General features: G+C 43.0%; 1 protein-coding gene across 15 annotated transcripts in view; it reads right to left on the minus strand.

Moving 5' to 3' along the window:
• Nucleotides 1-13536, minus strand: part of RBFOX2 (RNA binding fox-1 homolog 2) — a 170484-nt gene that overhangs the window by 95574 nt on the left and 61374 nt on the right. Inside the window, exon 1 of one of the 15 annotated variants that reach the window (XM_074539328.1) lies at nucleotides 950-1036. The exons of the other annotated variants lie outside the window; for them this stretch is intronic. Within the exon in view, the coding sequence (XP_074395429.1) occupies nucleotides 950-1021 (72 nt within the window). The 5' untranslated portion in view covers nucleotides 1022-1036. Of the gene's footprint in view, nucleotides 1-949; nucleotides 1037-13536 lie in introns of those variants that run through there. 15 annotated transcript variants of the gene reach the window in all.

Consider the following 13536-nt stretch of genomic DNA (forward strand, 5'->3'; position numbering starts at 1 on the left):
CAGTATTACTCTGCTTTCTTCTTTACAGTCTACTGCATACAATACAGCCTATCACCTTTTACATCTAACCTATCTGAACCATACATAATCTTGAAAGCATGTTAAAGCCATGATTACTATTCTTGCAGATTGATATTATCCCTATAATATCCAGTTCCATGTTCTGCACCAGTAGCTCTGGTTCTTGTATTTGTTATTTCAAATGCCAGAAGTCTACCAAAAAAAAAACACACAAAAAAATAAATATATAAAGGCACTCTGATGTTTGCATTTATTGATCACACAGCTCCCAACTCTCTCAACTATCACCCATCTAGTTACTGCTGATATTTATTAACATTCAATTTTGTTTTTTTCCAGCTCCTACCTACCCATCACTCTTTCTAGAGATACTGTTTTACATGCCACTGTAGCAGCATTTACCTAATTTTCCCCTTTCTGTGTACCAAGCAAGGCATGGAGATTACACAAGTTTTTCCCTGTGTTCTCAAAACTCAGTACTTTGCTTCACATGCAGTGCTCTCTTTGATGTCTGGAGACAGAGGAATATTTTTGGGAAATGCCAGGACCACAGCCCTGGGCTTTGCTTTGCCTGCTTTGTTCAGAGTGTTTATAGCAAGCATGCTAAGTCACAATTACAAGTACAGCTATAAGAACATAATAAAGCCATAATCTCATGATGCTTGAAGTGCAGCCACAGAAGTTCCAGACATTTAACACTTTTGTTTTAATTGCTAAAAACTGTGGTACTGTGAGGACACAGCAATACAGCATGGAATCTGAGATATTTCCATGATACATAACCATTATCCCACATTGATCTTTACCAAGAAATTACACCAACAGTTTCATTTTATGAACTACATTTATAAAGCTTTTGCATAATTTTCTGGTCTCCAGACAAATTAATCCAAGCCCTATCTAGTTACTCCCACTAAAGGGCTCTTACCTCTGCTGAATCTAACTCTTCATCTCTAGAAGCCTGGCTGATGCTCTTCCTCTCACCCACCAAAAATGGCATCTTTAACAATTAGCCAATCACTACATCTGCTAAACTAGGTCATCAGGGATCTGATGAGCAGCTTACAATATGTCTCTGCTTTTTAAAGACTGATGTAAATGTAGGAAACATGCCAGCAAGCAAGGATGCATTTTCTGGCTGGGTATGCACTGATTTCCATAGCAGCTAAATAGATCAAGCAGCTCAGCCAGTTCATACTAGTGTTAGACAAACAGCACCAAGATTACATCAACAGAGCTGCAAGAGATTCTCATTTTGCACCAAAGCAGGTCCTATGCCCTGAGCACAAAGGTGGCTTGTGCTCACTCCAGGTGAGAATTTATACTGGCAAGTCCCCATTCCTCTCTCTAGGGATGCAATTATTGCTTGTTTGCTGGAATGGATGTAATGGTTTTCAAAGAGCTGTGTGATTTTCCTTTTTCTTCACAGATTTAATATCACCAACGACTAGAAAACTTACTTAGGGTCTAGGTGTTATTCTGACCCTGGAATCATAAGAGATTCAAGTGGGGAGGACATAAATGTAAGCAGAGCACGCACAGAAAAGCTCAATATTGAAAAATGGCACGCAGAGGCAAACAGGACAACACATGGGTGACTGCAGAAGCTGGATTTTTCTCACATTCCAGAAACCTGCCAGTTTTACATAGATGTTCTGATCTCAAGAGCAAGAAGATTTGGTGGTGGATCAGCTGTGCAGGTGAGTGAATAACTCAGCACCCAGCCAGTGCCTTCTCTGCAAGTGAAACATACTAAGTAGGCAAATGTCACAGATCAGGAACAAGATACATTAAAGCAGAAATGAAACCAGCAGTACTGGGGGTTGTGGAGTAGCAGCAAACCAAAGTGTGTTGGATTAGCATAATAAGGACATCACAGGAAAGAATTTGAATGGGTTGGTAAAGCCATAGGAGCCATTTCTTGCCTGAAACCCTATCTGATTAGTTAGTGCTACTGAATCCTCATGTTCATTAGGATTAATAGTCCAAAAACACATTAGCACAAATGAAATTACCAAAAATTCACTTTGAATCCGAGAAAAGTAAAAGCCCCCTGGCAAAAGGCCCAAGGAACCCAAAGCTAAAGAGAGAAGCAAAAAGGTAAAGCAGCAAGGATTGTCCCATCATACCCGCTGCTTCTGCCAAAGAAATACTACAGGCAGACAACAGAACTTCAGTCATCACACATCCAGTTCTCACGGAGAAAACACACAAAAAAATGGAGAGAGAAAAATCCCAAAGATAGTACTAAATAAAACTGGAGCTCTGAAATAGCTCCTGGTCATGTCTTTTCTCCCCCAGGTGCCAGAGATCTCCCTTTTCCATCTTTTTCTGCCACATATTCTCCATTGGCAAGGCAATTTACTTAAGAGTGATAGAGTTTGTCTGCATGTGCCACTACCACTCTAAACACTCTCCAACCAAGTTCCATAGTACTGAAACTGATCTAAAGTGGCATAACCACACACACCCTAAATTCTGGACATAAGATACCTGCAGCCTGTTTCTGCCCTTGAGTCTTCCTTCACTGCATCATCTACACATAGCTGCTAAATATTAATAGTTTGTCTAGACTGGAAAACTAGAACAGTTTTAAAAAACAATTACAAATACACAGCATAGGAGGAGAACAGGTCAGAATTAGAAGTCATTACTTCTTAACTACGGCTTATTTTCAAAGCCTCAACAAACTCTGCTTTAGGGAAGGACATGGGGAAAGAAGGCAGAACAATAATACTAAGTCAGTCTGCTAAAGGAGCATATTGCAAGACCACTGTCTGCTGGGCAATTGGCACTTTTTATTTTGTTCAGCATTCTTACAGCCATCCAGTAGAATGGTAACATTAGCAAACTCCAGAAACCTGTGCACCAAAGGGGACTCATGAAATCACAAGCCTGGATCTTCTTCAGCCAGAAACCAAACTCTTCCAATGCCCAGCCTACACTGTCACAGCTGTCAAGAGAGACAGACAAACACTCTTGGAAGTACAGATCCTGCCCAGGTAACTTCAACTGCCAGACAAGGACTCAAGTTAATTCCAGTGAGCTAGACTGTCCAAAGTCCACCTCTGAAATTACTACAAAGGAAAAATGTAAGGCAGTGATGAACATTCATCTGAAGTTTGAAAAATCCCTTGTCAAAAGATTGTGTTCCCAGAACTGAGGTTTTATTCATGACACTAACGAGCTGGCTCCCATCAAGGCAGCTTTAACAGAACAATAACTCACAAGAATCTATTAGTGATTAAGTTGCAAAATGAACCTGCCAGTAGTCTTGATACACCAGCAGCATATAGAAGACAACTACTTCAGCATTCCTTTCTACCCCAATCCAGTGCTTTACAGGCATTACAGAAACGTTTCAATTATAAAATCTTGAGACAACTCCAGAATACCTGAATATAACATGCAGCAAGTCCAAAAGAAGCTTCTAAAACCAGGTGGGCTCCATCACCTTAGTTACTACCAAAGGCTCAGTATCAGTGTAACAGGGGGAAAAGAAAGCATACACAGACTTCCCAGAAAAAAATTATTTGTGTCTTAGGTCTGGGCCTTCTTTCAAGGAGAATTCTAAATACTTGGCACTGCTTTAAGAAGCAAATAAGTATACTTCTGGGCTAAGACACTTGATAATGAAGGTGATCATATCACAGCTTTCTTCAGGGACCACTTATATATGCACTGATCTTGGTAATGCTACATGTCCATCAAAATGCTTTTTGCTCGTTACATGAGAAAACAAAAAGGTGTCCAGATGCCAGAATTTCAACATCAAAGACAAGGAGTCTTCTCTTGGTAGTTCTCTTGGTAGACATTACATGAGAGCCACACTGCCTTTGAATATTCCTCTGGGGGCAGTGGACAAAGAGGAAGCAAAAAGAATAGAGTGAAGGCAGTTTTCCTTCACTTCAGAAGCTGTCCCAGAACCCCGGTCAGAGAAAAGTTCTGCCCATTCTGTCTGTCACGGTCCCACCTGGTTTTTCACTTAACAAGCAGCAGCAGTTCAATTAGTGGATCCTTAAGAGGACAACAGGGAAATCCAAAAAAGAAAGATTTGACTCTTCTAGAAATAGAGCAGCTTAAGTCTCAGCATTTCTTCAGATCTATGCTAAGCCTACAAAAATTAAGGTTAATTCCTTAATTAAAGAACCACCTTCCTAAGAATAAATATTATTAAAAGTCACCAGATGGTAGTATCAGACATACTCTCACCAAGTATTTTTAATTGAATGAATCACAAACTAGGGCTGGACCACACTGACGATTCCCAGGCAGTGTAAGCACAGCTCTGCCATTACCTCAGAGCCACCAGCAAGCGGCCAAGTGGGGCTGCTGGAAATGCCACCTGCATTCCCACTCTATCCCAGCAAATGGCTCATGGGATAAGCCACTTCCAACAAGGGTTTGAGCCAACACATTCTGCCCCTCCTTTGCCTGGGGTGAAGGGAGAACATGATCAACCACTGCAGAGCATTTCAGAACATGGCTGTGTGTCTTACTCATCTAGCTGAGCACTTGCTTCCTAGCAGAGACAGTTTTGGTATGGACTTTCCTCCCCAGCTCGCCTCCCAGCTTATCAAATTGCCTCCACGTGACAAACCAAAATAGAATAAGGTGCTTGTTCCAAGTTAACGAGTGGCCACACAATAAATTATGCTAGTATGAACTTAAATTTATCCCTACTTTAGAGTGGTATGGCTTCCCAGCTACACAAACAAAAGCAGAATTTGGGGGAAAGGTTTCCTGGGACAGCATTCTGCTGTTCCAACACAGGAGCAAAGCACTCCCTGCCCAGCTTGGTGCAGTAAGCATAGCAGAGCAGCTGCCCACATTCTGTAACAGTGTAAGCAAGAGGCAAAAAATACCAAAAATACTAAACAAAATTCTTAATTGAATCAAAGTAAGAGAGAAATAAACAGGCAGCACTGTCTATATGTGATAGCTGAGTTTGAGACTGTATTACTGGTAGGAACTGAGGAATTGGAGAACATCATGTAAGCAGGATCTTTAGCTGCCACAACAGCAGGTCACCAAATAAATCTCAGGAAGTCATCTGGAAACAGCTCCAGCACAGTAATATACAAAATATGACACTTTCAGCATAAATCTGCAAAGCTAATTTCATGATAGAATTACATCTGTCCATTAATTTCTGCAGGCCTCAGTTCAAAATCTAGCCCACCTGCTCAGCTTTAGAAGATGAATCCTGTTTTTTCCCCCATTCCTGTTAAAAAAAAAAAAAAATCCCAGTCAAGCAACTCAAAAGAAATTCAAGAGCAAAATACCAGAAGTGCTGCAGTTAAGAGTTTGGTGCATTTGCTGAGTGCACAGAAGGGATCCAGAAATAGCATGCAAAGCTGAGGTCTGGCAAAAATGATGCAGTTTACCCTGAAAGAGGAGAGTCAAGACAGGCTAAATGAATGGTGACAGCAGCAAGTCATGCTTTAATGTAGGGGAGGATCCCAGGGATTACTCATCTGGAGGCAGAGGTGCTAGTTATTGCTGTGTCCCTTCTCCCGTGCTTTCAGTAGAGAAGTATAAGGCTGTGGTGGAGAACAGAAAGAGGTATGTTAAGACTATGCCAGCTCAGAGGCAAGAAGTAGTCTTCACATCACTTTCTGCCTCAGATTAAGACAAAAATAGTAAAAGGCAGAAACCAGCTACATTTTGACTGGGATTTTTGAAACCTATCTAGTTTTAAGGAAGCAGGAGAGAGAAAAATTCTGGAAATCTTTTTATTCTCACACAGAGTCCCAGGACATGGGCACAGAGGTCTGCCATGGGCACTTAAGATAACTGCCACCCACACTTCTCCCCAAGAGCCAGAAGAACAGAATAAAAGCTGACATGGCTCAGTCCATAGCCCTTTCATGCAGGCTAGTTTCAACTCCCAGAAAGTTCTAAAACAGGCCACAGCAGCTGAAATCTCCGGACAACAACCACTGAAGGCTTGCTCTGCTTCCACTATCTGCCTGATCAAGATACCTGCTCCTCTGTGACCTCTACAAAAATCACTCAAGTTCATTCACCCTAATCTGCCACACTATCTGCATTGTGTGTCCCAAAACCATGCCATACAGATGGTTTCCTGGCTCCCATGAAAACCCCTATCTCTGCCTTCTCTCACTATCAAGAAATCTCCACCAAAGACTTGGCTCATGTTCTCTGCACAACTCTCCAGTTACTCTGCAGTGGGACTACTCTCACTTTATGGTAACAGGGCTACTAAGGCAAAAATTAACTGCAAGCCCTCTGCATTATCAGCTGGGATATCAGCAGCACTCAACCTTCAGCCTCTGTGGCTTTACAGGTCTCTTAGCATGAATTTAAAAGAGCCACTTATCTCAGGCTAGAGATTCATGCATAGGCCAGAGTTAAAGTAGGGCAATACTTAAGCTGCATCTCAAGCTCACATTGTAATGAAGCAAAAGCAGCAACTTCAAGATCTGAAGGGGCACAGCAGGCACACTCCTGCAACTGCTCTGAACTAGACAGCTTCTGAGAAACTTTTGTGAATCTTAAAAATCTAATACAGCATGACAGAGCGCAACCTGTTTTAGCAGGCAGATCCAGCTGCAGCATCATTTTCACATACATTACCAGCTTCTCAGTACAGTGCTGAGAATGAGACCCTATTCTGCAGCACAGGAACGTAGTAGATGTGCAAACACTGTAGGAAGCAAATTTCAGAATGGCAGATTGCCAACACCTCTGGGCAAATAGAAGAAAAACAATCACTGCCACCCAAATGTCCCAAGATTGTCAGCAATGGAACAGGAAAATGTGTAACCACCATCAAGACAAAAACAAAGAAAATGACAGTCACTTTTCAAAAGGAAAAACACCCATGTTTTCTTCACATTTGTTCCTGGCTTACCCTCTTTGTAATTATGGGACAAAGGTAATATCAGCCACCAAAAGTCCAGCTGTCACATTTTGATAATTCAGTGAATGCCCACACAGATCTAATTACCTCAGCCAGTCTACATGCCTGGGACCGCATGTGGCCACAGCCATTCCTCAGCCTTGCCCTGACAGAAGTTTGGAGAGTGGAAGCAACAGCAGTGCTAGGATGATCAGATGTTTTTTAGAGCGACCAAGGTTAAAGTACAGGGACAAGAAGAAGGGAAACAGCTGCTCTAGACCTAGAGACAACAGAATGCTTAAAAACCTAGAAAAATAATTAAACAAACTAATGAGCCATAGTTAGCAAAGAACCACAGGTCAAGGCAGATACAATTCCTCAGCGGGGGGAGAGGTGAAGAAGAGGAGAAGCCCTCCCATATTGGGACAGAGAGAAACCAAGTTAGTAGCTCCACAACAGAGCTGTGGCAAAGAGAGGAAAAAGGGATATATCAAGACAAGAGGTGATTTATTCTTAAGTTTCAGGGCTGGAATAAGCAGCAGATGATGAACAAAAGGGAACGTCTGTGGTGGATCCAGACAGGAGACAGAAGTGGGATGGCAATGACACAGGGTTTGTTTTGTTATTGGTTTTGTTTGTTTTAAAAGGAAGTTAATAGAAAAACACCAGCAGCTTAAAATGCTCCAAGCACACAGCCTGCCACTCCTCGTAGGTTATAACAAAAATTCCTGTCTTGCAATGAGAAGGGTTTCTTGGGATCCAGCAGCCCTCCAACCCTTCACCCCCAGCTGGGGGGCCGAGGGGTTCCCGTATCAGCGGCTCAGCAGCACAGAGCTCCCCACGCTGGCACCGGCCGCCCGCCCAATTCAGACCTGTAATCTCCCCCGACTTTGATTTAATGCAGCAATTACTGGTAATGTGGTTTGAAGGAGATAAATGCCCAGTACAGGGCTGGCTGGCACTGACGCTCATTTCGCTCATGATGCAAGAACAGTTTTAATTAAAATCCCCTTTATGATAAAGGAGCTGCTTGACTGGATGTTTCTGTGCAGCCCTGATACGGAGCCTCCTCCAAAGCGGATTAGAAATCAAAGTTTCCCTCTTCTCGCTACTGGCAACACAAAAATAGGGAACACTGTCACCGTGTCACCTCTCTACAATTTCCTTAACCCTAGAAGTGCCAGGAAAATGTCCACGTTTCCTTAAAAGCAATTGTTACTTCCTTGTCATGGCTCTAAGTGTTTTTCAAAAACTAAGCACAAGGGCTGCTTCAATTGGAATGAACATTCCTCTGTGATCCCAACCTGGTTTCCCCTCTATCTGGTTTAAAAGGAAATCACCTTGGCCACTTCTATGGCAGACCCACACCTACAGCCTGCATTCTGGCAAGGAGAGATTTCAGCCCCATAGTGCTCTGGCAAGGTGGTGGGAAATCAGAATTTGGCTGAAAGGCTGGAAAAGTAAAAGCTTCTGCAGGGTGAGGCAGAGCAGCATGGACAGGAGAGAGAAAAGGAGCAACACTGCAAGATAAAGGCATAAAATTTGGCAGAACAGTCAAGATCCCAGCATAGACGTGTTCCAGAAATGATCTGTCGGCTCTTGATCGAGTTACAGCAAATGTAGGTGCAATTTTGGGTTGATTTTCTTCTTTACACTATAGGAAATAACAGAGATGAATACATTAAGCACTGCCAGTTTCTATTGCAAGTGCCAGGAGCAGATTGTCACAGTGAGAAATTGGCCTTGTGCATTACACAGAAAAGGCAGCACTGGGTTTGGAGGCCTGCAGACAGTGCAATGTGAAGATAAAGAGCCTCAAGTCTGAATGCGCATTATTCCTCTCCTCAAGCCAACCGAACACACATAAACATAAAGAGGTTGATTCAAGCAGCTGAATTTCTCTGTGACCTTCAGAATATATCTGTGGGCCATGGGACTACCCAGGCCCTGACACAGGTTCCGGTCTTCTCAGAGCATGTGCCTCGTCATCTGAGCAGTGCTCCATATTCCCTGACATCGTCTTCTCCTCCAGTGATGGGATTCTGCTCCAAAAACCCTTTTTCTTTAACATAAGAAAGCAATTTCAAAGTGGCTGTCAAGTTCCATGATTCCCCACCCCCTTCAGACAGCACAGTATCAAACAACAGATGAAAAAAAAAAAAAGAAAACTCCTGACAGAACCAGGAGGGATTCAACACAACAGCATAACAAGCTGACTTCACAGGAGACTGAAGCAGCAGACACCAGACCACCAAATGCACTGCTATGAATGATGAAACCAGCCTTCAGGAGAACCTTGCTCCTCAACAGGATGAGCAAAGGGTAAAAACACCAGGTCAGAGACAGCAACACGAAGATTTACTGTGCTTTTTCTGGTACACAAGGGAAAAAAAATGAAACCAAAAAAGGCCTGGTATAATTAACAAGATTAAAGGGGGATTTAGGATCAGGACAGAAAAGAAATGGGCCAGATTGATCCTTACAGGATTAAAGCTGGAATCCTACTAAGAGTCCAGTGGTTGAGAGATCAACACAGTGTAATGGGATTAAATCAACATCAGCTTTTGTTTTTACACAACTGAACCTCCAGCGCCTGTATTTTTACTGCTTCAGATAAGCAGCAGAAAAGTTGACTGGTACCCACAAACAACCAGGGCACAGCACTTCCCCTTTGGCTCTCTCAGGCAGAAGAGCAATAGGCAATGCCACTTTCAGAAATAAAGAACAAAAATCTTGTGGTTTATTACAAATTGTCCAAAAAGCCAAGAAAGCTGAGGATTTACCAAAGCCTGTGTTCTGGCCAGCCCCACATTAACTGGTATCAAGTGTGGTGGGATCACCCAGGCCTGATGGATGGGGAAGGCAGGAGGACAGTCCCAGCTGCAATCAGACATGCTGCCAATGGGCAATTGGATTTTGATATTGTCTCTTGCCGGCAAGGAACAAAGGATGCAGTATACTCTGCAGAACACATCAGCAAACACATTTAAGACAAATTGTCGCATGTCCCCATTGCACAACAATATCCAAGAATTACAAAAGTGAGAAAAGCCTCTTTCAGCATGTATCATTTGCATTACAGCTGGTGCAACACATGCAGGCCAGCTGCACTTCTGTTCCCCTGCCCCGAAATTTCCAGCGCTTGTCGGTAATTTGAGTTGGTAGAAAGGGGGAGGGGGAAACAGGACAAGGCTAGATATTCTTTCTAGATATGTAAGCTATTTTTAAAGTTTTTAATTCTTGTAGGAGAGAAAGCTACGCATGTTTAAATGAGAGGGTATCCATCACCACCACACTTGGCTGAAAAGGGAAGGGGTGTTTATTGCACACCTGTTCGCAACAGCTAAACAGCTGCATTGAGAAGCAACATTCCTTATGCAAGGAAAAAGCATTAAAGGATCTCATATTTCTGCAGCACTTCTCAGTCTAAAAGGTGTTTAGAAACAGCAGTTACACACACACTGTATACACTCCACCCAAATTTCTTCTGCAGAAGAAAATTTTCCCTAGCACTAAAATATAAAAACGCCAATACCACCCATTTCTTAAAAGATGTCACACCTACACGGAATGGGCTTCTCCTTTTCAGCTGATTGGTTCAAAAAAAGTAATCACCATTCAGTGCTCCTCCTCAGTCAAGCAGCAGCCAAAATCCCAGTGTAATAAATCAGGGGGAGGGGGAGGGAAAATAGCTGGAATGACTGCTGGATCCAACAGGCCTCAGAGCAAATCTGCTCTGCAGTGCTGCTCAGATGGTCCCCATGGAGCTGTGCACCCCATTTATGTTGCACCTTCCTGAGAGATGTTTTGTCTTTACTCACAAGAGTTCTCCAACCAAAAGGTATGTAATGGATGCAAGGAGACATCACCATCATGATTGAGGGTGGAATGAAAAAGAAGACCATTACAACAAAAATGAAAAGTGAAAAAATAGGAACAGACAGTTCACACTGCACATTTTCTATCTTCTAGCCACGTATACATATTTGAATTCCAGCATTTTTCTGCATTTAAACTTTGTTTCAACACTACATGATTTATAAATTGTAAAAAAAATGTACAGAGGAGTGTTCTAGTATCATCCTATGCCAGCTCCTTAAATATCATGAATAATAATCCCTAAGAATATCTTTAAAAACTGTCATCTGGTCAAAATATTTTCACTTCATTATTGTCTTATGTCCAAGATTCAATCAGAGCATTGTGTGGGGGACAGCATCTTTCATTTTAGGCAGGAGAAAAACTAACTGCCTTCACCCTGGATTCAGCTTCAGACCCAAGAACCATCTGGTAAAAAATCAGCCAGCACATTGTGCAGGCAGTATATTAGTCATGAGACACAGGACTCTGAGAACAATGAAACCTAAATTTAAGGGACAGACGAAGGAAACTTAATTACTTGTTTAAGCTTCTTCACAGCTTTGAGGAATCTTTAACATTTTTAGCAAAAGAATTTAGCACTGGAGGGCACAAAGCACATCCTCAATGGATTTCTTAATTTTCTGCAAGCCTGTTTTCACTTCCAGTGTGGAAGTATCTGCACTGGTCCACCAGCACAGCTTGCCTCTCCAATGCATGGCTGCAGGGTGAATCACATTGCCTTGGGCACGGGGTACCCTCCACAGCTGTGGTACTGAAGAGACAGACTGCAGTTCCTTCTCCAAACTGACAACTCCATACAGAGAACGGTTTTTCTGACCCCTCGACATCACTCAAGCTCCTGCTGTACCCAGTTGCCCTTGCTGAAGTATGAAGGGATCTTTTCCAGCTAATTGCATAAGCTGTCCAACCATACTTTTAGTTAAGCATGCACACATACACAGTTGTTACCCCAGTGACTGCTTAGAGCTGTGGCAAAAAAGCCACCCCAATTCAGGTCCAGTCAGAGACCTTTCCTATAAGATTGCCATTACCTTGGTGGTCAGGACAGCTCTGATAGACTGGAAAGCTGGGTGGAGAGAAACCTAATGGGCAAGTGTAGGGTCTTGTACCTGGGCCAGTACAGGACCTACTAGAGACAGTTCCTTTCTCCCAGGGAAGACCTGGGACTCTTGGTGGATGACAACCTGACCACCAGCAGTGCGCCCTCGCGGCCAGGAGGGCAACTGGTAGCCTGAGGTGCATCAGAAAAACTGTGGCCAGCAGGTCAAGGGAGCTGATCCTCTCCCTCCTAGCTGGCCCTAGTGAGGCCACACCTGGAGTGCTGTACCCAGTTCTGGGCTCCACATTTCAAGAAAGACAAGGAGATACCACAGAGGGTTCAGTAGATGCCACAAAGATGATGCAGGGTCTGGACCATCCCATATGAGGAGAGACTTCAGGAGCTGTGCCTGTTTAGTCTGGAGAAAACTGAGAGAGGATCTCATTAATGAATGTAAATATCTCAAAGCTGGATGCCAAGAGGTTGTTGCCAGACTCTTTCTGGTGGTGCCTAGTGACAGGATGAGGAGCAATGGCCATAAACTAAAACACAAGAAGTTCTACCTCAGGATGAACAAGGATTTCTTTACATTGAGAGTGGCAGAATATTGGAACAGGCTGCTCAGGGTGGTCATGGAGTCTTCTTCTCTGGAGACATTCAGAACCATCTGGACATGTTTCTATGTCACCTACTTTAAGTGATTCTGCATTGGCAGGGGGATTGGATTAGATGATCTCCAGAGGTCCTTTCCAAGCCTAAGAATTCTGTGAAAACAGTAAAGTTCCGTCACAAATGGAATTAAGATTAGCAAATAAGCACCATGGGAAGTGCAGGAAACACAGATGTTCAGTTTCAAATTGCTATTATCTGTACTCTTCCTCAAGCTTTCAGCTGGAAATCACAAAGGCTGAGGTTTATTCTCTCCTTATTCTCTTACAGTTTATTCTCTTCCTTCCAAGATAAACAGGCTGTTTTGTGAAAAACTAACTTAAACAGGACCCAGCCCCTGTCAGTCTTCCAAGACTTGGACAGGCTTACCGCAAACAGTGTCCCCTGTGCTCACCACTGTTTGGACAGGTGGGAATACAGCAGTCAGGCAGAAGAGCCACTGGAAAAATACACCAACTAAGAAAGTCTACATCCCCCTAATTCTTTTGTTTAGGCTCATCAGAAAAGGGAATTCCTGAACATGACGGCAATGTGCTGTACACCTGATTTACACAAAACTGGATAAAATCACTGTAGCCTACAGAACAGTGCATTCTGATCCTGAATCTTCATCTTCTGAAGCCAGCACCTTAATTTGAAATGGTTTCTCTTTTTGAACTGCACTGGGCTTTCTTGTCCCAGTAGTGACCTTGGCATCTCCCATGATTACAGGCTTGCAGGAACACAGAACTGGAGAAGATCACCTGGATTATCAGCTCTAGTCCTCTAATAACACAGGCAGTCACATTAAATAATCTCTTTCATACACTCTTCTTTCTCTGTTTCCTAAATCTCTAAAGCCTGTATAAAACCCTAGATGTAAATAGATGCAAGTTGCTTTGTCACACAAAGCCCCAGAGGAACGCGATGCAGACATCCCCAACCCAGCTGTGCACAGAGCAGCTCGAGTGTGGAAGCAGTATAACCATGTTCATGAGGTGCTGCACCAAAGCTAATAAACCTTATCGAGCAGCAGAACTCATTATCTCAGCTGCAGTGCTGGACAAACATAACTGTATTA

Source organism: Zonotrichia albicollis, chromosome 4, assembly GCF_047830755.1.
Source record: "Zonotrichia albicollis isolate bZonAlb1 chromosome 4, bZonAlb1.hap1, whole genome shotgun sequence".
NCBI lineage: Eukaryota > Metazoa > Chordata > Aves > Passeriformes > Passerellidae > Zonotrichia > Zonotrichia albicollis.